Source organism: Nycticebus coucang, chromosome 2 (genome assembly GCF_027406575.1).
Source record: "Nycticebus coucang isolate mNycCou1 chromosome 2, mNycCou1.pri, whole genome shotgun sequence".
NCBI classification, from domain to species: domain Eukaryota; kingdom Metazoa; phylum Chordata; class Mammalia; order Primates; family Lorisidae; genus Nycticebus; species Nycticebus coucang.
Genome location: NC_069781.1, coordinates 8,583,162 through 8,605,683, shown reverse-complemented (window position 1 = coordinate 8,605,683; position 22,522 = coordinate 8,583,162). Strand labels below are relative to the sequence as shown.

Sequence of the window (22,522 nt, the reverse complement as noted above, 5' to 3'; positions counted from 1 at the left end):
GCCAGGGCTGAGAATGGTGGGAAGAGCACTTGACACATCTGGGAAGCTCTTGTTTTCCTTCCTCATTACTATGGCAGTCTTGAGGCAAGAAGTTATTTCATCTCGCTGAGCCTCAGTGTTTTTGTTTTTGTTTTTTTTTTTTTGAGACAGAGTCTCACTACGTCACCCTCGGTGTGACGTCACAGCTCACAGCAACCTCAAACTCTTGGGCTTAAGAGATTCCCTTGCCCTCAGCCTTCCCAAGTAGCTGGGACTAAAGGTGCCCGCCACAGTGTCCGGCTATTTTTTTGTTGCAGTTGTTTAGCTGGCCCAGGCCGGGTTTGACCCACCACCCTCGGAATATGTGGCTGGCACCATAGCCAGTGTGCTATGGGCGCCAAGCCAACCTCAAACTCTTGAGCTTAAGCAATTCTCTTACGTCAGCCTCCCAAGTAGCTGGGACTATAGGCGCCTGCCACAACGCTCAGCTATTTTTTTTGTTGCAGTTGTCATTGTTGCTTTAGCTGGCCCAGGCTGGGTTTGAACCTGCCATCCTTGGTGCATGTGGCTGCCCCCTACCCACTGACAGAGTCTCAGGCTATCACCCTGGGTAGAGTGCTGTGGAATCACAGCTCATAGCAACCTCAAACTCTTGGGCTTAAGAGATTCTCTTGCCTCAGCCTCCCAAAGTAGCTGGGACTATAGGCACCTGCCCCAATGCCTGGCCATTTTGTTGTAGTTGTCCTTGTTGTTAGGCAGGCCCAGGCTGGGTTAGAACCCGCCAGCCCTGGTGTATGTGGCCAGCCCCCTAACCAACGAGCTACATGCACCGAGCCCAAACCACCGTTTCTGATGCCCTTTCTGCCCAGGTCCTATGGGTGGCCAGTTGCAGGGTCTCTCACCCAGGGGAGAGAGAGGCCTGGTGCAGGCCTTGCTTTGGGGGAAAAGAGGGGAAATAAAGGGAACTCAGTTCCATATAGGAGATGGAAGTAGTCCTGGTGCTCAGGTTCTGGGCATGTTTAATCAGGTCCTGATGCTCCTGGCTTGAATCCTCTAATAACTTCCCCTCACCATGGCCTGTAAGTAATATGACCATGTCATTTATCATTGCAGCAAAGGCACAATAAATGAGAATGAGAGATGACACTTTATGGTTACAGTGGGACCACAGGTATAAACCAGGACTGTCTTGAACCAAGCTGGAGTCTGGTCACCTCACAATTTGGGCCCAGCTACTTCTCTGTCCTCTCCTGCAGCCACATGGGGCTGTTTCAATGTCCTCCCTGGCAGGGGCCTCTCTAGGACACTCTTTCCTGGCAGCCCGTGCATTGCTGCTGGATTCAGCCCAGCTGTCTCCTTGCGTGGGAAGCTTCTCAGACTCCTCGGGAACGGCGTTCTGGCTCCTCTCAATCCCTGCAGCCCTGTTGTGGGCACCTCATCTTCCTGCCCGCCCTCCTGTTCCTGCCAGCCTGCAGGAGGCACCTTCTCCCTGTCCCACAGGGTGGTACTCTCTTTTCACCATCTGTTTCTCCCATCATCCTGAGCCATCCTGGACAGAGGCCCTGTTGGTCTGCTTGTCAGCTGTGTCTGGGCACAGAGGTGTGAGGAGAATTCAGAGGAATCAAGTTCTCCAGCCCACTGTGCCATCTGTCGTCGATTTGCTTCGTGGGCCTGGCTCACAAGCACCCCAAATACTCTCCTTCCCACTGCAGAATGGCCCACACTTCAGGCCCCCTATGGGGGGCAACCCAAACCATCTTCTGAGGCCAAAAGCCAGGACATCAATCCCCACCCCTTCCACAAAAAAAAAAAAAAACAACAAAACTCCATTCTTCTCCACTTTGCACAAAAATGTATTTCTGTGACATCCCCAAAGTACAGACATTTCCCCAGGCCCCAGGTGGTAAAGCAATGTGATGAGCTCTGCCCATGTCTGGCTAGGGCCGCTGAGCATGAGATGGAAGGGCAGGGCAGATGCAGCCACCTGCCACGCTGGTAACACAGGGCTGCTGCCCCCTTCTGGGGCCAGGAGAGGGAGGCCCCAGGAGAAAAAGGCCAGGTGCTTCTCCCCTGAGGGTGTTCCCCATGCCTATTCTCCCTGGAGGCAGAGATGCTAGGCCATCCAAACACAGGCCCAGGGAAGGAAGAAGGAAGCAAAACCATTGCCCAAAGGCTGCCTCCAGGGTTTTGCAAGTGTGTTGGGTGTGAAGCAATTCAGAGTTACATGGAGAAAGAAGCACAAGGTAGAGATTCAGCTGCCTCTCACACTTCTCTGAAACACAGCACAGAGGTTTCCAAGGTAAAGCCTGGGGCAGGGTGCGAGGGGCTATGGAGGGCCCAGTGAGGGCCCAGCAGCCACTGCAGAGCAGTCCAAGTGCTGGTCTGGAGGCAGCTGTCTGTGGCTGCTGTAAGTGAAAGGCTGGGGAGGGGAGCTCCTGCATCTGAGAGAGGTGTGGAGTCTTCGGGGTGGGGGGCCAGGCTGGGTGGGTGAGGCAGGCTCAGTTCTGCTGGTGGGAGTGCCTGGCACCTCAGGTGCTTGTGGGTAGATGAGGGCTGTGGAGCTAGGCAGCAGGGTCCTGGCCCCAGGAGATGCTGGCGTCCAGAGTTGGGAGCAGGTTCTAGAAGTGTCTAGCAGAAGAGGCAGTAGAATCTGCCACTTCATTCTGACCACCCCTGGGCAGAGGCCTTCCACAGCCTGGGACCTGATGGGAGACTAGGAGGCAGCCTCCCTAGCAGCGTGGCCTCAGGCAGGCCTGGCCGGAGAGCAGCAAGGCCAATGGGCACCCCACTCCTTGAGGGTCCTCTGGGGCAGCGCTGCCTGGACCTAGGCCTAGAAACCGCTTACTTTCTTTTTTTTTGTAGAGACAGAGTCTCACTGTACCGCCCTCGGGTAGAGTGCCGTGGCGTCACACGGCTCACAGCAACCTCTAACTCTTGGGCTTACGCAATTCTCTTGCCTCAGCCTCCCGAGCAGCTGGGACTACAGGCGCCCGCCACAACACCTGGCTATTTTTTTGTTGCAGTTTGGCCGGGGCTGGGTTTGAACCCGCCACCCTCGGCATATGGGGCCAGCGCCCTACTCACTGAGCCACAGGCGCCACCCTAAACTGCTTACTTTCTTGCCCCAGATGGCCCACAGCTGGGAGCACCAAGGCATTTGGGAGACCCAGTGGGGTTAGTTTTAATCCCCAAACTCCATCAGCCACACCTGGGGCTGAAATGGCACCCTTGGGCTAGGGCAGTATGTAGGATGCTAGGCCATTAGAGGCCTGCTCCTCTCACAACAGGAAGCCAGGCCAGGGCCTGAATTTACTGGAAAAGGACCAGACACTCACAACATTACAGGCGTTAGTCTGGCTGGGGTAGGAGTGAGTGTGGCAGCGATGAAGGCTTTGAGTTGGGTTTGAGAATGGCCAAGGAAGCTGCAAGGACTCAGGGAGTTTCTTTTGTTTTTGTACAGAAATCATACACACAAAACTTCACACTTCCTAACCAAAAAAAATAATATATATATATAATATATATATCTCACTAATGTAAGGAAAAGCATCAGTTGTGCAAAAGTCCCCTGTGTCTCTTCGTCCTGTGGGAGATCCCTGGAAAGGGCCTACCCGCTGGGCTGCTTGAGCACGCTTCCTCCCGGCCTGTGATCCAGAGCAGTGGGGGCAGAGGCCTCTATCTGGATGTATCCATGTTCTCCTCTTTAAAGTTACTGCAGTGCTCAATCACCTTGCTGCAAACAACGGGGAGACAGAATTGGAGGGTGGGCTCAGGTGGGTGAGTCCAGCCTGCCTGGGCAATCGGGCAGCTGGGTTAACACGTGTTAATTGATGCTGATGCTGACCGAAGGACATGTAGAGAGTGGTTGGCAGAGTGGCCAGCATGTGCTGGGTGTCCAAGGAATGGCACCTGTGGCCTGACACCCATCACCATCCCCTTCCCTTCTTCCTTTCCATGACTTTCCTTCCCAATCTCCTCACTCCTGGGGATCTGTCAATAGGGAGTCCCCAAATCAGCTCAAGCCTGACTTCCAAAAACCCTTTGGTCCTTCTTTAGCAACATCTTCCTTCATTATTTTCCCTGCACATCAGATCTTTCTCTTTCTGGAAGTCTCATGGTGGTCCCCAAACTGGCTACACATCAGATTCACCCAGAGGCTGTGATCTAGCAGCAGGTCCAGGGTGGGGTAAGGGCAGCCATGCTACTGCAAGGGCCCCTGTCCCCCATGCCAGCCAGGCCCCAGCACTCCAGCTTAGAGCTTGAGCTTCGCTTACTTCAGCCTGACTCCTGGGAGCTGCTGCCATTGCTGTCAGGTATGACGTTTCCCACCCAACACTGAGCCTCTGGAATGGGAAGGGTTTCACTGTATGATCTATGTGCCAACAGGGAGCTGTGGATAGGTTGAAGACCTTCTTCTCCCAAGTGTCCTCACTGTCCGATAGGCTAGGTAGCTTAAATACCCATCTCAGAAATGTTCGAAATGACTGGAGTAGGTTACTGGCCAGTCTTACCCAGAGCTTCTCAAATTTCCTGGGATCCCTGTTAACCATGAATATTTCTAGGCCCACCTCCAAGACCTACTGGAAAAGAAAACCTGGGGTTTGTGCATTTTTTTTTTTTTTCAGAGACAGTCTTACTTTATTGCCCTCGGTAAAGTGCTGTGGCATCATAGCTCCCAGCAACCTCCAACTCCTGGGCTTAGGCGATTCTCTTGCCTCAGCTGCCCAAATAGCTGGGACTACAGGTGGCCATCACAATGCTAGGCTTTTTTTGTTGTTGTTGCAGTTTGGCTAGGGCCAGGTTCGAACCCACCACCCTCGGTATATGGGGCTGGCCCTACCCGCTGAGCCACAGGTGCCACCTGGGGCTTGTACTTTTTTTTTTTTTTTTTTGTGCAGTTTTTGGCCAGAGCTGGGTTTGAACCTGCCACCTCTGGCATATGGGGCTGGTGCCCTACCCCTTTGAGCCACAGGAGCTGCCCAAGGCCTTGTGCATTTTTTTTTTTTGGTTTTTGGCCAGGGCTGGGTTTGAACCCGCCACCTGCGGCATATGGGACCGGCGCCCTACTCCTTGAGCCACAGGCGCCGCCTGGCCTTGTGCATTTTTAACAATCTTTCCAGTAGGGCACCATGGCTCATGCCTGTAATGCCAGCAACTCAAGAGGCTGAGGCAGCAGGATCATTTGAGCTCAGGAGTCTGAGGCTATAGTGAGTTATGATCACACCACTGCACTCCAGCCCAGGTGACAGAATGAGAACCTGTCTCTTAAAAAGAAACAAAAACATGATTCTTTAGGGAGATTAAGTTTGAGAACCACTCATTTTGCCATTCCTAAACTGAGATGAATCTGTCAATTAGTAGTGACTTTTGCCAGAAATAATGGCAAAGCCAGCTGACACCACTGTAGCCAGCAAGTCACCATCTGGGGAACCTCTGAGCTCCGGGCCTTCCTGGACGTGACCTTTTGCTCTGTACCAATTTCAGAACTATGACAAAAGTCTATGAGGGTCAACCTATTATACTCCCCACTAGAATGGATCCTAAAGAAAGCAAGATGTCTACTACTGACACACAACATCCCTAAGAATCTCTCTTGTGTCTAGATCAACAGAGAACCAGAGCCAGTGATGTTCTGGACACTGCAGTGAAAGTCACAGAGCAATGGAAGGCGGTGACTCTGCCACGTCCATGACCTGCACTTCAAAACTCACTTGCACTGTGCTGTCTTTTCTCTAGAATGTATATTACCACACTGTGTCTTCTCTTTAGTTGGAATGTTTTTGCTCAAAAATATTGAGAAGTTCTGACCTGACTAGCTAATGCCTAGTAATGAGCAGATGGACTTTTGGAGGAATAAAAAAAAAAAAAAAAAGCTTACAAATGAGGGCAATGAGATAATCATTGTTTTCCAGCTACATTTGTGGCCCAGATGATACTTGGACAGACCCCAGTGGGACATCAAAACACCATACACCTCCACATTTAACTCTGAGTTGCCCCTGGGAACTTTTGCCATTTTTACCCGCCTGAGGGCCCCCACTAAGTCCCTTACTCCCCCAAATCAAGGCTCCAAGCAGAAAGACATTGCTGTCTCTTACCGGGCCATTTCCTTGGTCTCCTGCCGTGCAGTCGACATCTTGATCATGTCCCTCAGAAGGGGCATCCCACCTTCTTTGATCAGCAGGGGGCAGTACTTGTCCGCTGTGGATAGAAGCAGACAGCAGATGCCCAGGATGGGTCTTCCTTCTAACCAGCCCAGGCCCAGAAACCCACCCTCGCTGTCAGGACTACCCTTGGTGGGAGGCAGATGAAGCCATGGCCTTGGGTGGAAGGACAGTGCTGGGAACAGTGAGCCACAGGGCCCAGCTCCCATGTCCACCTGGGGGAAGCAGGTGATGAATTGCTGGAAAAGTCTTTTCCCTACTTTGGTTTGAGGTTGTTGCATCTTTTCCAGAGCTCTTCCTATGGTAAATATCACCCAAACCAGTGGCTCCTAAACATGATGATCCTCTGAGAAGTTTCTGTAAAAATATAGATTCCTAAGAATATCCCTGCCCCTGGATATTCTGATTCAACAGATGCAGAGACCTGTCATTATTTGCATGTTTAAATACCACCAAGTGCTTCTGGTGACCAGATAGGTCGGAGCCAGCTGGTGGTCTTCTGTCATGCATAAAGGCATAGGGATTTCTTTTTTTTTTTTTTTTTTTTTTTGTAGAGACAGAGTCTCACTTTATGGCCCTCGGTAGAGTGCCGTGGCATCACACAGCTCACAGCAACCTCCAACTCCTGGGCTTAAGCGATTCTCCTGCCTCAGCCTCCCGAGTACCTGGGACTACAGGCGCCCGCCACAACGCCCGGCTATTTTTTGGTTGCAGTTTGGCCGGGGCTGGGTTTGAACCTGCCACCCTCGGTATATGGGGCCGGCGCCTTACCGACTGAGCCACAGGCGCCGCCCGGCATAGGGATTTCTTAATTAAAAAAAAAAAAAAAAAAAATTCTTTGAGATAAGGTCTTGCTATGTTGTCCAGGCTGGTGCATAGTGGCTATTCACAGGCATGATCACAGCTCACTAAGGCCTCAAACTCCCTCAGGCCATTCTCCTGCCTCGGCTTCCTGAATAGCTGGGATTACAGGTATGGGCCACAGCACTGGCTGACATGGAGATTTTTGACTGTTCCCTCATAGGGAGGCAGGAAGCATTAAGAGCCGCGGGGGGAGCTGCCTAGACTGTCTTCCCTGCCAGGCTTGCTTCTGGTAATGAGGCAGGGCAGCCATTAGGCTAGGCATCCCATGAACATTGGGAGTGGGGGGCTCTTTGCTCTGAGGCACCAAAACTGACAGCAGCTTTCTCAGTGTTCCCTCCTGATACGCGCTCCCTGAGGGCACATCTGTTTTAGGCTGGGCAAGCGTCTAACCAAGGGCAGTGGGCACTCACGGTAGACAGATACGAGGTTGTACAGGGCCCAGGTTGCCCAGTGCTGGCTGACGGGGGAGATGCCCTGGGGAAGGAGGCGGAGAATTGGTTCAAATGACCTGCAGAAAGAGAAAGCAAGGTCACTTCTGATGGGCTTGGGGTGTCTTCCCCCTGAGGACCAACTGATAGGCTGGTAGAGTGCCAGAGAGAAGAGCCACCTGGGCCTTCACCCCACTGGAGGCTCGGCAGAGGAGCTCCCTTGGGAGAGAAGATGGATGCACAAGCACATGAGGGAGGCAGGAGGGACCCAGATTAGGTGCAGCAGAAAAGCTAGGAACCTCAGGAAGGGAGACCCAGCCTGGAGGAGAAGAGTTCACGTGGGAGCAAGTATGACTGCTTTTGTTATAAGGGCCTCGTGTGGGCCATCCTGGAGTTGTGCTCTAAAACCTGCAATGTGCCTGTGAATCGTCTGGGCCTGTGATTCCTCTTCCCTTCTCCCCCAGCTTTGCAGTACATGGAGTATCAGTAAACCTATAAGCATGAGCCCATTTCTTCCAGTACAGCTTTCACCTGAAATGTCCAGCAGTATATGATGACATGTAGAAAGCGATGGTGTCCTAAAATGACACGGGAGACCTTGGCCTGGTAACTGAATGTTTGGTCACAATACAGTAGGAATTGATGACAGCTTGACTTAAAGTAACAAAATCCTTGCACAGAAACACTGCTGGATGGACAGATACCAAAACGTCAACAGGGTTCTCTTTCAGGGAGTGAGCTTATGTGAGACTCCTGTTTCATTTGCTATTATGTGTCTGAATTTTCTCCTTCTTTTCCTCCCATAAATACACATGTATCAAATGTGTGTAAAGAGCAGACTTTGGGTACATGCAGGTGTTATGCCTGAAAGACGTAGGTGAGATCTATGCCCTTATGCCTCAGTGAGTAAGAAAAACCAGGCAGAGGACCAGAAGAGAAGCAGGGTGCTCTGACCACTCCCGGCTGGGGTACACTCTCTGCCTCAGTGCTTAACCCCACTCCCTGTCCCCTCCTTGCACCTGTAATTGATGTTTCTCCGTGAGTTGATGTCCCAGCTCTGGATGGCTGCCCACATGCGCTCCTCTACCTCCTCCCGCTGGGGTTCACAGACGCCCCAGGCCTCAGGCCCATCAAACATGATGTGGGAGAGGACGCCACAGGCATTGTAGGAAACCTCGATCCCATCGGCCTTGCTCTCTAGCAGGTTGCTGTGGGAGGAAGAGAGAAATGGAGTCCCACTCCCTCAATCCTTCTTTGGATACCAGCTGTTGGACCCCCACCTCATAAAACAAATGCCAGAGGTAATATTTATTTCTTTATCATTTGTTTATACTTAGACTACTTGTAAAAGCGATTTGTCAGCTTAAGATGTAGTTGTAAGAGGACCATTTTTGGAGGGTTGAATGAATAAGAAACCACAATACAGGGTGAAGGCCATTTATAATAGAAATCTGGGCTAAGAGCAATTGCTGCAGCTGAGCACAGATTAGAGCTCTGAGCATCTTGGCAGTAAAAAAAGGAACAAGGCAAAAGGTACCAACCTGAAGACACTGATGAATTGGGAAGTCATTAACTGAGGCCGCAGCTCCTTTACTTCCGCCACATTCCCCAAGAGTCCCAGCATATTCCGATGCAGTTCCTGTTTCTCTGGGAATTCCTGGGAAAACAGGAGCCATTGGAGCCACAATTAGTACTTAATTATTTAGTATCTGGTATTGTTAACTTTAAAGTTTCATAGACGTCTCTACCGAGGGCCATAAAGTGACACTCTGTCTCTACAAAAAAAAAAAGTTTCATAGACGTCTGTTTGGTCATTCCAGCTCGACAAAGGGGATTCAATACACTGCCTTCCTACCTTCCAGTGTACTTAGGACAGTGCTGGGTACACACAATAAGGGATTAAAAAGTGGAGCTTCCTTGCCACAAAGACAAAGGCTGAATAGAGGTTTGAACTATGGGACAGACGTGGTTATATTTACAAAGGCACAAAATATCAGCTTGGTGTCTGTAGCTCAGCAGCTAGGGTGCCAGCCACATGCACCAAGGCTGGTGGGTTCGAACCCAGCCTGGGTCTGCCAAACAACAATGACAACTACAACAACAACAACAAAATAGCCGGGCATTCTGGTGGGTTGCCTGTAGTCCCAGCTACTTGTGAGACTGAAGCAAGAGAATTGCTTGAGCCCAAGAGTTTGAGGTTGCCGTGAGATGTGACGCCATGGCACTCTACTGAGGGCAACATAATGAGACTCTGTCTCAAAAAAGAAAATAGAGAATGAATTGTTTGAGGCTAGGAGTTTGAGGTCAACCTGGGCAACATCGCTGTGAGATCCATCTCTACAAAAACTAAAATAATTAGCCCGCCGTGGTGGTGCATGCTTGTAGTCCTAGCTACTTAGGAGGCTGAGGTGGGGGGATAGCTTGAACCCAGGAGTTTGAGGTTACAGTGAGCTATGATCAGACCACTGCAATTCTAGCCTGGGTGACAGAGTGAAACTCTGATTCTTATAAAAAAAAAAGTTGGGTCGACAACTGTAGCTCAGGGGCTAGGGTGCCAGCCACATACACCAGAGCTGGTGGCTTCGAACCCTGCTCGGCCTGCCAAACAATGACAACTACAGCCAAAAATAGCCAGGCGTTGTGGTGGGCGCCTGTAGTCCCAGCTACTTGGGAGGCTGAGGCAAGAGGATTTCTTTTTTTTTTTTGGTAGAGACAGAGTCTCACTGTATCGCCCTCGGTAGAGTGTCATGACGTCACACGGCTCACAGCAACCTCCAACTCCTGGGCTTACGCGATTCTTTTGCCTCAGCCTCCCCAGCAACTGGGACTACAGGTGCCCGCCACAACGCCCAGCTATTTTTTTTTTTTTGTAGCTGTTTGGCCGGGGCTGGGTTTGAACCCGCCACCCTCGGCATATGGGGCTGGCGCCCTACTCACTGAACCATAGGCGCTGCCCGCAAGAGGATTTCTTAAGCCCAAGAGTTTGAGGTTGCTGTGAGCTGTGACAACACCACACAATATAGTGAGACTCTGTCTCAAAAAAAAAAAAAAAAAAAGAGGGTCCTGCCAGGCCATCAGGGTCAGGGAAGGTCTCTGGAGCTTCTGTAAGCAGCAAATCCTAGGCTAGTAGGCCTGTGAGGTGACCCCCACTGCCTTTCCACGGGAACCATGGATGAAGGGTGCTAACAGATTTGGTTGGTGGGGAGCCTAGGGACAGAAGAGTGGCCATGGGGGCAGTTGAGGTGGCTGCTGCCCCCGGAGATGGGCACTACCTTCAGGCAGTCCAGGAAGAGCTTCATGCCATTGAAGTTGAGGAACATTTCGCAGTTGTCAGGTGTCTCATCCGTAATGTTCCACAGGGCACTCCAGGAGAACTCCATCACCTGGTCACACTACAGAAGGAGGACAGGGCTCTGCTGAGGTTCAGAGCATCCGGAAGGGGTCCCTTGACAAAACACGGACATCCCCCAAGGGCAAACCAGTCCTCTCTAGGGCTGGGAAAAGGGCTCTATGAAGACCTAACTTACTATCTTGTCCAGAAGCTTCTTCTGAATCAGCTTTAGCATGGTCTATGGACAGAAAAAAAAACAAAAAAAAAACGTTAGGCCAGAGCTCAAGAACCGCTACATCCCTTCAGAACCCAAGACAGGAGGAGGAGAGTCAGAGACGTGGGTTCTGTTCACATATCCTGCCAATATCCAATCTCTGCATCTGAGAGGCTCTTCGAAGACATCCACCGCACAGACCGTTGGCACCTAGCACCAAGAGGCCTGGGTGCCCTGCTCTGTGCTGATGCCCTATGGGACTTTCAGCTTGAGTTTCCCTAGCAATAGAATGAGAGGAGACCAGATGCTCATTCGTTCCTCCCTCATCTCATTCTTTCCTTCATTTCACCAGCAATGTTTGTCATCCCACTGTGCTGCAGACACAAAGGTGGAAGGAGAATGCAGTGTCCTTCCCCATGGAGCTTACAAAATCAGAGTGGGTGGGAGAGGATGACAGCGTGTTCTAGGTGGAAAAAACCTACAGGGTCATAAGCAACATTCACCGTTAAGAAATTCTTCCTTTGGTCCAGCCTAAACCCTTCATGCTTCAGCACACTCTCCTCCCCAGCCCTGACTCCCAGGCTCAGGCCTCCTCTGAGACTCCCAAAGTAGAGGAGTGTGGAGAGTGGCGGAGCTCAGAGGGAAAAGGGCGGGCAGCCTGCCTGCACGTACCACAACAAATCCCATCTTGCCCACTGCCTCCTTGTGGTCATTGTCCACCTGGCAGACCAGGGCATTGCACAGGTGCACAGCGATGCGCTGGATCGACTCGTCCTGCCGTGTGGGGTTGAGGATGCTGAGCAGGAGCTCATTGACCCGGCGGTACTGGAACTCTAGCTCCTCGGGGATGCTGAAGTTGCAGAGGGTCAGGCAGCAGTTCCGCTGCACCTGGGCCAGGACAGGAGACAAGTGGGGCACATTCAGGGTCAGACTTGGGAGCAGAGCTGGAGCTCTGTAGAGACATGAGATCATCCAGAGCTGTGGTGGTCCAGGAAGGCTTTCTGGAAAAGGAGGCTGTGAGGCTCTTTTAAAAAATATTTTTAATATGAAATATTCATACAGAATAATGCGTAAAGCCCAAATAGACAGTTTAACAAGCAATTGTAAGTGGTTATAAACATGTAACACCACCTGGGTCAAGAAACAGAGCATTGCACTACCTGGGAGTCACTGTCTGTCTCTTCCTGATCACAGGCCTCTCTGCTCCAATGGGGAGAACCATTCTCCCTGCTTTTTTTTTTTAATTTTGAGACAGTCTCACTTTCTCAACCAGATTAAAGTGCCATGGCATCAGCCTAGCACACAGTAACAACAATCTCCTGGGCTGAAGCAAACTCCTGCCTCCGCCTCCCAAGTGGCTGGGACTACAGTTGCGGGCCACAGCACCTGGCTAGTTTTCCTATTGTTAGTAGAGATGGGGTCTTGCTCTTGCTCAGGCTGGTCTCCAACTCCTGAGCTCAAAGGATCCTTCCACCTTGGCTTCTCAGAGTGCTAGGATTATAGGTATGAGTCACAGCATCCAGCCCCTCCTTTTCTATATGTATGGTTCTGTAGGTTTGCAAGATAAGCTGCTGTTACATGTAACTGAAATGCATTCAGTTTTCCATTTGCTGGGTAGTATTCCACCATAATGACACCCCACTTCTTTCACCCTACTGCTGATGGATGTGACATCTGATGTGACATCAGTGGTTGGCTACTGTGAACAATGCCTTACACATGCATCCAGGTGTCCACAGGCATGGGCTTTTCTAGGATGTTCATGCCAGATGGCACTTCTGGGCCACAAGATACACCATGTCTTCAACTTTACTAGGTAGTACCAGCCGAGTACACTAGCTTACACTCCTACCAACAGGGTATGAGATTTCTAGTTGCTCCATACCTGCAATTTCTCTTTGAAATGTCTGCAGGTTTATTAATTTTTTTACAACATTCTCAGCACAATTTCCTTCCTTTTTTTCTTATTAGATATTAGTCCATCATACTTCATTAATCTTGTAATTTAGAGAATGTAACTTTTTTTTTTTTTTGAGACAGAGTCAGTAGAGTGCCATGGCGTCACAGCTCACAGCAACCTCAAACTCTTAAGCTTAAGGAATTCTCTTGCCTCAGCCTCCCAAGTAGCTGGGACTATAGGTGCTCACCACAACACCTGGCTATATTTTGTTGTTGTTGTTGTTGCAGTTGTCATTGTTGTTTAGCTGGCCCAGGCCAGGTTCGAACCTGCCACCTTTGGTGCATGTGGCCGGTGCCATAACCACTGTGCTACAGGCGCAGAGCCATAACTTTTTTAGTTTTTCAGACAGAGACTCACTTTGTTGCTCTCAGTAGAGTGCCATGGTGTCATAGCTCACAACAACCTCAAACTCTTGGGCTCAAAGCAATTCTCTTGCCTTAGCCTACTTGGCTTTTTTTTTTTTTTTGAGACAAAAAAAGCTGTTACCCTGGGTAGAGTGCCGTAGCATCACAGCTCACAGCAACCTCCAATTCCTGGGCTTAAGCGATTCTCTTGCCTCAGCCTCCCAAGTAGCTGGGACTACAGGCACCTCCCACAACGCCTGGCTATTTTTTAGTTGTAGTTGTCATTGTTGTTTGGAAGGCCTGGGCTGGATTCAAACTCGCCAGCTCAGGTGTATGTGGCTGGCACCTTAGCCACTTGAGCTATAGGCGCCGAGCCCTACTTGGCTATTTTTTAGAGACACGGTATTGCTCTTGCTCAGGCTGGTCTCAGCAATCTATCTCCCTCGACCTCTCAGAGTCCTAGGATTACAGGCGTGAACCACTGAGCACTGCCAAGAATATCAATGAACTTTTCTCCTTTCCCCTCAATTTGAGAAAAAGTTTATTTTAAATTATAAAAAGCAATACTTGGGGCAGCGCCTGTGGCTCAGTGAGTAGGGCGCTGGCCCCCTATACCCATGGTGGCGGGTTCAAACCCAGCCCCGGCCAAATTGCAATAAAAAATAGCCAGGCGTTGAGGCGGGTGCCTGTAGTCCCAGCTATTCAGGAGACTGAGGCAAGAGAATTGCCTAAGCCCAAGAGCTAGAGGTTGCTGTGAGCTGTGATGCCATGGCACTCCACCGAGGGCGATAAAGTGAGACTCTGTCTCAAAAAAAAAAGCAATACTTACTGTAAAAAGGTCAAATAATACTATCTGAGCAGAAAGTTAAAGCCTTCCACTTCATTCCCCCGGTGTAATCACTGTTAAAAGTTTGGTGTACATCTTTCAAGATTTTTCTTTTTCTCTAGAGACAGAGTCTCACTTTGTTGTCCTCAGTAGAGTGCAGTGGCGTCACAGCTCACAGCAACCTCCAGTTTGGGCAGTGGCGTCACAGCTCACAGCAACCTCCAGTTTGGGGCTTAGGCGATTCTCTTGCCTCAGCCTCCCAAGTAGCTGGGACTACAGGCACTCGCCACAATGCCTGGCTATTTTTTTGTTGTTGTTGTTACAGTTTGGCCAGGGCTGGGTTCGAACCCAACACCCTCTGTATGTGGGGTCGGCACCCTACCCTGAGACACAGGCATTGCCCTATCTTTCGAGATTTTTCCATCATGCAAATATTATGTTTAAACATACATTTGAGGGAGAGGAGATGCAATGAAGATATTATACATATTGGCCCAGAACTTCTCTTTAGTTGTGAATATGCTATGGACATATTTCTAGGTTATGATGTACAGATTCTGCCTTAATATCCCATTGTGTAGATGGATCATATTTTACCTTTCCAGGTCCCTGTTCCTAAAGCATTTTAGTTCTTATTTCCAGTTTATCAAACAAGGGCAGATGTACGTATATCTTTTTCTTTCAAGAACATTTCTAACTTTGGAATGCCTCGGTTCAAAGATTAGTGCATTTACAATTTTGGCAAGTCCTACCGTCTGCACACAAGAAAGGTAGTTCAGTTCATCCCTCACCAATAGAAAGTATACAAGGGTGCTCTTTCCCGCCTTTATTGACAATGAGCATCACCAAATCTCTTAAGATGAAATGCGTTATCTTGTTATTTTTATTTATTATTTTTTTCTTTTAGAGGCAAGAGTCTCACTTCGTCACCCTCAGTGGAGTGCTATGGCGTCAAAGCTCCAGCAACCTCCAGTTCTTGGGCTTAGGTGATTCTCTTGCCTCAGCCTCGGGAGTAGCTGGGACTACAGGCGCCCGCCACAAAGCCTGGCTATTTTTTTGTTGCAGTTTGGCCGGGGCTGGGTTTGAACCCGCCACCCTCAGTATATGGGGCTGGTGCCTTACTCACTGAGCCACAGATGCCATCCATCTTGTTATTTTAGTTTCCATTTCCTTGATGGGTTTTTTAATTGATTTGGGAGTTCATTAAAAAAAAAAAAATCTCGGGGCGGCGCCTGTGGCTCAGTGAGTAGTGCGCCAGCCCCATATGCCGAGGGTGGCGGGTTCAAACCCAGCCCTGGCCAAACTGCAACAAAAAAGTAGCCAGGCGTTGTGGTGGGCGCCTGTAGTCCCAGCTACTCGGGAGGCTGAGGCAAGAGAATCGCGTAAGCCCAAGAGTTAGAGGTTGCTGTGAGCCGTGTGACGCCACAGCACTCTACCCGAGGGCGGTACAGTGAGACTCTGTCTCTACAAAAACAAACAAACAAACAAAAAACTCTCCTTTGCCTGATTACAAAACCAATCTCAATGTAGAAACAACCACTCCAGAGTTGGCAGGCAGCAGAGAAGCAGATGTTCTCATCCCTGCAGAGGCTATGTCTTCACTAATGACTCTGGAGGACAATTTGGTAATACATACCAAATGCTTGAAGAATAGATATATGTGGCTCGGTGCCTGTGGCTCAAGCGGCTAAGGCACCAGCCACATACACCGGAGCTGGTGGGTTGGAATCCAGCCCAGGCCTGCCAAACAACAACGACAACTACAACCAAAAAATAGATGGGCATTGTGGTGGGCGCCTGTAGTCCCAGCTACCTGGGAGGCTGAGGCAAGAGAATCGCTTAAGCGAGTTGGAAGTTTCTGTGAGCTGTGATACCACGGCACTCTACCAAGGGTGACAGCTTGAGGCTCTGTCTCAAAAAAAAAAAGAAAGACAGAAAAGAAAAGAATACACATATGTATTGCTTCTATAATTCTACTTTTTAAAATTATTTTGAGATAAAGTCTTACTTTGTCACCTTTGGTAGAGTGCAGTAGCATCATAGCTCACAGCAATCTCAAACTCTTGGGCTCAAAACCATTCTCTTGCCTCAGTCTCCTGAGTAGGTAGGACTACAGGCACCTGCCACAATGCCCGGCTATTTTTAGAGATGGGGTCTCGCTCTTGTTCAGGTTGGTCTTGAACCAGTGAGCTCAGGCAATCCACCTGCCTCAGCCTCCCAGTATGCTAGGATTACAAGTTGTGAGCCAACTGCACCTGGCCCTTATAATTCTACTTTTAGAAATGTATTGTAAGGAAAGGGGGTGGTGCCTGTGGCTTAGTGAGTAAGGCGCCAGCCCCATGTACCAAGAGTGGTAGGTTCAAACCCAGCCCTGCCCAAAAACAAAAAAAAATACAAAAGAAAAACAAACAAAAAAGAAATGTAGTATAAGGATAATCACTTAAGTATACTTATAGCAAAACATTACTTAAGGAATAAAAGATAAAAGTGCAACCTACACGTCCATCCAAGGGGGCTGATTCAACAACTGCAGCCCTGCCCTGGACAGGGTCTTTACCTGCAACCCCTCTGGTGTGGGGCTTAGCCACCTGTCCACAATACAGTAGCCTCTCCCTGGATGTGGACACTGAACATTATGCTGGTGTCAGCAAACGTGAAATTTAACTGTTAAAACCAACTATTTCAGGCGGCGCCTGTGGCTCAGTCGGTAAGGCGCCGGTCCCATATACTGAGGGTGGCGGGTTCAAACCTGGCCCCGGCCAAACTGCAACCAAAAAATAGCTGGGTGTTGTGGCGGTGCCTGTAGTCCCAGCTACTCGGGAGGCTGAGGCAGGAGAATCACTTAAGCCCAGGAGTTGGAGGTTGCTGTGAGCTGTGTGAGGCCACGGCACTCTACCCAGGGCCATAAAGTGAGACTCTGTCTCTACAAAAAAAAAAAAACAACCAACTATTTCTGGGGGAGGAAAGACAGGATTGTGAAGGACTTTCACTTTTTATTTTTTTGAAACAGGGTCTCACTCTGTCACCCTGGGTAGAATGCCGTGGCATCATAGCTCATAGCAACCTCAAACTCTTAGGCTTAAGTGATCCTCTTCCCTTAGCCTCCTGAGTGGCTGGGACTACAAGCTCCTGCCACAACGCCCAGCTATTTTTTCATTTTTAGTAGAGATGGGAGTTTCACTGTTGCTCAGGCTGGCTGCTTGAACTCCTAAGCTCAAGCAATCCACCACACTGGCCTCCCAGTATGCTAGGATTACAGGTGTGAGCTACTGCGTCCAGTCAACTTTCATTTTCTATCCAATGCATTCTTGTATTACTTAATTTTTTTAAACCACTAGATATTTTACCTTTTTTTGTTTTGTTTTGAGATAGAGTCTCACTTTGTCGCCCTCAGTAGAGTGCCGTGGTGTCATAACTCACAGCAACCTCAAACTCTTAGGCTCAAGCGATTATCTTGCCTCAGCCTCCCAAGTAGCTGGGACTACAGGCGCCCACCACAACGCCCGGCTATTTTTAGAGACAGGTTCTTGTTCTTGCTCAGGCTGGTCTTGAACCCGTGATCACAAGTGATCTACCCGCCTTGGCCAGAATGCTGGGATCACAGGTGTGAACCACTACGTCCGACCCATTTTCACGTTCTATCCAATGCATTCTTGTATTGCTTGATTTTTTTTACCACTAGGTATTTTACTTTTATGATGAGAAAAGAAAAATTATTTTAAAATTTTTGTTGTAAAAATATATTTGCTGATATGAGAGATGTTCACATTCACATGTGATTTTTAGTGTTGAAGTCCACATTATGCAAATAGTATGCAGTTTGCATGAATGATTCCATTTTCTAAACATGCGTACATCTGCACAGGCTGCAATCCAAACAACTGGTATCCCGTATCTCTGGGTGGTGGGGCTGCGAGGATTTTTGTCTATCTGTAGTTATAATTTCCTTTTTTTTTTTTTTTTCTTTTGGCCGGGGCTGGGTTTGAACCCGCCACCTCCGGCATATGGGACCGGCGCCCCACTCCTTGAGCCACAGGCGCCGCCCCTCCTTTATTTTTTTTTTTTTTAGACACAGTCTCTCTGTCACCTGGGCTAGAGTGCAGTGGTATCATGACAGCTTGCTGCAACCTCAAACTCCTCGGCTTAATTAATCCTCCCACCTTAGCCTTCTGAGTAGCTGGGACTACAGGCCTGCCACCACACCTGCTCATTTTTCTATTTTTTTGTAGAAATGAGTTCTCCCAGGCTGGTCTTGAACTCTTGGCTTTAAGCGATCCTCCCACCTCAGCCTCCTGAAGTACTAGGACTATAGTCCAGAGCCACCGTGCCGAGTTGTAGTTATAATTTTTCTATAGTAAAATTTTTGTATTACTTGTATAACAAGAGCAGCTATTGGAAAAAATACCCCCCAGAGAGTGTTATGGGGCAGAAGGGCTAAGGGGGCAGCCTGGGCAGAGGCCCAGAGGCAGGAGGCTAGAGCCCTCGGCCTTCATGTGGAGCAGGTGGAAGAGGGTGGAGGACATCTGGGGTAACGGACTATGGGTGGGGCTGGGGCCCCTGAGTGCCACGTGTCTGGGAGTGCTGCTGGGGACAGAGGAGCTGGGAGGGAGGCAGCACAGGGCACAGGCAGGGGGTGGCTGGGCCAGAGCATGCGGGCCATAGCGGGTAGGGGGCTCACCGTCACCTCCTGGTAGGATTCCATGCCATTCAGCACCACCTGGATGACCTGCCGGCGCAGCTTGACGCTCTGCTCTGAGCGGTACTCAGAATTGGTCAGGTAGAAGAGAGCAGCGCTGCCTGTCACTTGAATGTTTTTGTCATACTTGTGGCACTTGAGGGCTGTGATGACCAGCTGTATGAAGACAGGGAAGGAGCCTGGGCTGGCAAGTGCTGTGAAAGTTGTGCAGGGCTGGGCCTGGGGTCTGTGAGAGGCTGGGCTTGTGCCGGTACTGCCCACCAAGGCAGGAGTGGGGATCAGGGCTGGTGAACAAGGCCCTTGCTGAACAACTCAGGTGTGTGGGGGTAGGGGTGGGGTTCAGGAGCCAGAACTGCCTGTGATCTGGGGACAGGGTCTCTGGAGACATGGAGGCTCAGCACCCTCCAGGTGGGGCTGGATAGGAACCAAGTGCCCCAGGTATGGACTGACCTTCAGGGCCCGCAGCAGCTGGTTGCAGCGCTCAATGCGTGCAATGTCAAAAAGGAGGTTGATGGCTCGGGAAGTGATCTCAGGTCGGTGTTCTGTGTAAGCCTCGATGGCATTCAGCACCTGCTCCTCATTTTTGTCACCACTTACCTGAGGATTAGACAAGCTCAGAACAATCCAGAAGGGGCCAGAAGATGGCATTCCAGATCCCAGCTTAGTCTCTAGCTCCAGAGCTAACCCTTGGTTCCCAGGCCAGCCCCATCCCTTCTCCCAGGACTCCATGGTTGCCCCCACCCCCGCCTCCTGCCTCTCACTTTGTAGGCTGGGATGTGGGTGAGGCGGCATAGGGAGGTCTCAAAGAGCCCGAGGAACTGCAGTGGCCTCTTCAGAGCCCGGAAAGGCATGATGCTGCTCTTGGAAGGCTCGATGCTAGAGAAAGAGGGTGCTGGGGTCAGTGGCTTGGGGTCCAGGCCTGAACTGGGCCTACCCCTGGAGGTGGCTAGCCATTTACTCGATGTTCTGTCTTCTTTCTTTTTTGAGACAGTCTCACTATGTCGCCCTTGGTAGAGTGCCGTGGCATCACAGCTCACAGCAACCTCAAACCCTTTGGGCTTAAGCGAGTCTCATGCCTCAGCCTCCCAAGTAGATTGGGACTACAGGCACCCACCACAATGTCTGGCTATTTTTTGTCGTTGTTTAGCAGGCTTGGGCCAGGTTCAAACCTGCTACCTTCGGTATATGTGGCTGGCACCATAACCACTGTGCTATGGGCACCGAACCTTGATGTTCTGTCCTCCAACCTCATTCCTTTTAAGCACAGGAGTCATGGTCACGTTGTAGAGAAATATGTGGGATGTTGTGTATTGCCACCATTTTTAGAAAATACCATCTGCCATTCTAGTAAGGATCTATAACCTCTAGTAAGGATCGGTAACCTCTAGTAAGGGTGTGTAACCTCTAGTAAGGGTATGTAACCTCTAGTAAGGGTGTGTAACCTCTAGTAAGGATCTGTAACCTCTAGTAAGGGTGTGTAACCTCTAGTAAGGGTGTGTAACCTCTAGTAAGGGTATGTAACCTCTAGTAAGGGTGTGTAACCTCTAGCAAGGATCTGTAACCTCTAGTAAGGGTATGTAACCTTTAGGTTTTGCCAACAATCATGAAGGGACAAGCTCGTCACCTAAACATTAATAAAGCATGGCCGGGGTTAGGCCATCACAGCTGGTAGGGTTTGATTGGAGCTTTCAACCAAACCCACCTAGGAGCTGGCCTACCTGCAGCAACACCGACAAGCAAATGCTGCCAGCCTCACCATAGTAGCCTCCCCACTATACTGTACTCCGGCTGGTCTGAGCGTCTGGTCATTTTGGTGGATCCTTATGCGTTCACCTCTGGCCTTTGCACATGCTGTTCCCTATGCTATCATACCCCTCATCTGGAAAACTCAGAATGAGCTTTCAGGGCAGTCCAGATGCCATTCCTCCTCCTTCTGCCTTTCTGATCCTCAGGGCAACTCCCAAGCCCTGTACTTCCCCTACCACAGCCTTTATAATGAGTTGTCTCTCCCCACCAGCTCATAGACTCTGAGAGAGCAGTGCCTGATTTGTTTCTTAATCTCCAGTGCCCAGCACAGCACTTGGCAGAGTGGCACTGGGTAAAGGCTTGTTGAATGACTCCCTGCTAACAACCATGGAGGGTGACCCCTACCTGGTCTGCCCCGCTTCCTCTTCCATCTTGGAGATGCTGCAGTTCTCCAGGATCATGTGGCCAGAGATGTCCAAGGACATCAGGTTCCCCAGCTTCTGCACAAAGAGGCTCAGCACCTTCCGAGTCAGTTTGAACTTGTAGTAGCTGGAAAGGCGGTCTCGGGAGATGTCCAGGTGTCTGGAGATTGGGGTAGAGACCATGGGTCAGGATCTGGGGACAGGGTGGGACTGCCTTGGAGACCCATGTTCCTTTAGTCCTTAGCAGTGTTGGGGGTGCATGCCTGTCACAACTGCTCCAGGAAATTCTGGGAAAAAACCCTAAATAGCCCATATCCTGCTGAAATACTAGGTTTAAGGAATGGGAAAGTCTCTTCCACCCCTACCCTCTGCCTGGTCAGGGGCTTCTGAACCCTGTGGGACTGACAATACCCACTTCCCTGCCCACCCCTGCCCTGGTGAGCAGCTCACCGCAGCTTGTGTAGCTGGACAATGACACGGATGTGGTCATCTGACAAGTCCATGTTGTAGAGCACAAGGGATACCAGGCTGTCTTTCCACTGAGTCAGAAAGGCAGCGTCGCTTGTCTGAATGCCTGAGAGGTCCAAGGCAGCTAGAGAGTTGAGCGGCCGCAGCAGGGACTCCACAGGGACCCCATCGATCATTCGGCCCAAGTTGAGGAAGCGGAGGCGGCTAAAACCCTCGAAGGTGAAGTCCTTAACCAGCACCTGGCAAGTGGGGTTGACGAGGCACTCGTCTTCACAGCCCCCCGGGTTCTCCTCCTCATAAAAAATGTTGGCACAGCCGAAGAGGCTTAAGGACACCAGGGTGTGGCTAAAGCTCCTCAGCGTCTGCAGGCTCTTGGCGGACAGCTTCTCGCAGTTGGTCAGGTACAGCTCCACCAGGTCCTGGTAGCAGTCACAGCACCATCATTATCACTGTTGCCACTGCCCTCCTCCCCCCAGGCCTTGCCCTGGGCTCCAGGAGGGCTGGGAAGGGGGGTTGCACAGCTGGGGAAAGCACTGGAGAGGCTTTGGGAGGGGTGTGTGGGAGGCCAACAGCCCTGCCCCTCTCAGTGTTTGACCCCCTTGGGCCAGACTCGATCTGGCCAGCCCTGGTGCCCTGGTGCCCTGGTGCCCTGGTGAGCAGCTCTCACCTGCTTGCGAATGGCTTCTAGGTCCTGGTCCTGTACCAGGTCTTCACGGAGGTGGATGCGGGTGAGACGGGTGCTGCGAGGGTCTGAGAAGAGGCTGAAGAAGCTCTCGTGTGGCTCAAAGTTGCAGGCAGCGTTGACCAGCTCCACATACCTGGGAGAGAAGAAGACCTGGCTCAGAGGAAGGGTTTCCCTTCAAAGCACAAGCCCTCCCCTCCCTGAAGCCTTCTCCTCCTCCTGGTAGTATCTGGTTGGATCCTGATTACACTACAGGTGAGATTAAGGGTACCCAGGGAGGAAGAGTCTAAAGGTAGCTCTCCAGGTAACTCCTGGGATTCAAAGCCTCTTATCAATAGCAAATCCTGAGCTCTTCCCCCCTGGAAGCCTCGACACTACCAGGACAAACATGGACATTG

The 22,522-nt window shown here is 50.5% G+C and overlaps 1 protein-coding gene across 3 annotated transcripts in view; it reads right to left on the bottom strand.

Moving 5' to 3' along the window:
• Positions 1 to 1,814: 1,814 nt before the first annotated feature.
• ZER1 (zyg-11 related cell cycle regulator) overlaps positions 1,815 to 22,522 on the bottom strand; it is a 42,301-nt gene continuing 21,593 nt past the window's right edge. For 2 of the 3 annotated variants that reach the window (XM_053560184.1, XM_053560195.1), the window contains exons 3-16: positions 22,110 to 22,260; positions 21,425 to 21,861; positions 20,958 to 21,134; positions 19,568 to 19,682; positions 19,257 to 19,403; positions 18,789 to 18,962; positions 11,653 to 11,868; positions 10,963 to 11,004; positions 10,708 to 10,827; positions 8,977 to 9,092; positions 8,455 to 8,643; positions 7,418 to 7,515; positions 6,078 to 6,180; positions 1,815 to 3,712 (exon numbers count right to left, since the gene is read on the bottom strand). In XM_053560184.1, coding sequence (XP_053416159.1) covers positions 3,655 to 3,712; positions 6,078 to 6,180; positions 7,418 to 7,515; positions 8,455 to 8,643; positions 8,977 to 9,092; positions 10,708 to 10,827; positions 10,963 to 11,004; positions 11,653 to 11,868; positions 18,789 to 18,962; positions 19,257 to 19,403; positions 19,568 to 19,682; positions 20,958 to 21,134; positions 21,425 to 21,861; positions 22,110 to 22,260 — 2,143 coding nt within the window. In that variant the 3' untranslated portion in view covers positions 1,815 to 3,654. The remainder of the gene's footprint in view (positions 3,713 to 6,077; positions 6,181 to 7,417; positions 7,516 to 8,454; positions 8,644 to 8,976; positions 9,093 to 10,707; positions 10,828 to 10,962; positions 11,005 to 11,652; positions 11,869 to 18,788; positions 18,963 to 19,256; positions 19,404 to 19,567; positions 19,683 to 20,957; positions 21,135 to 21,424; positions 21,862 to 22,109; positions 22,261 to 22,522) is intronic. The other variant, XM_053560203.1, reaches the window with a different exon arrangement.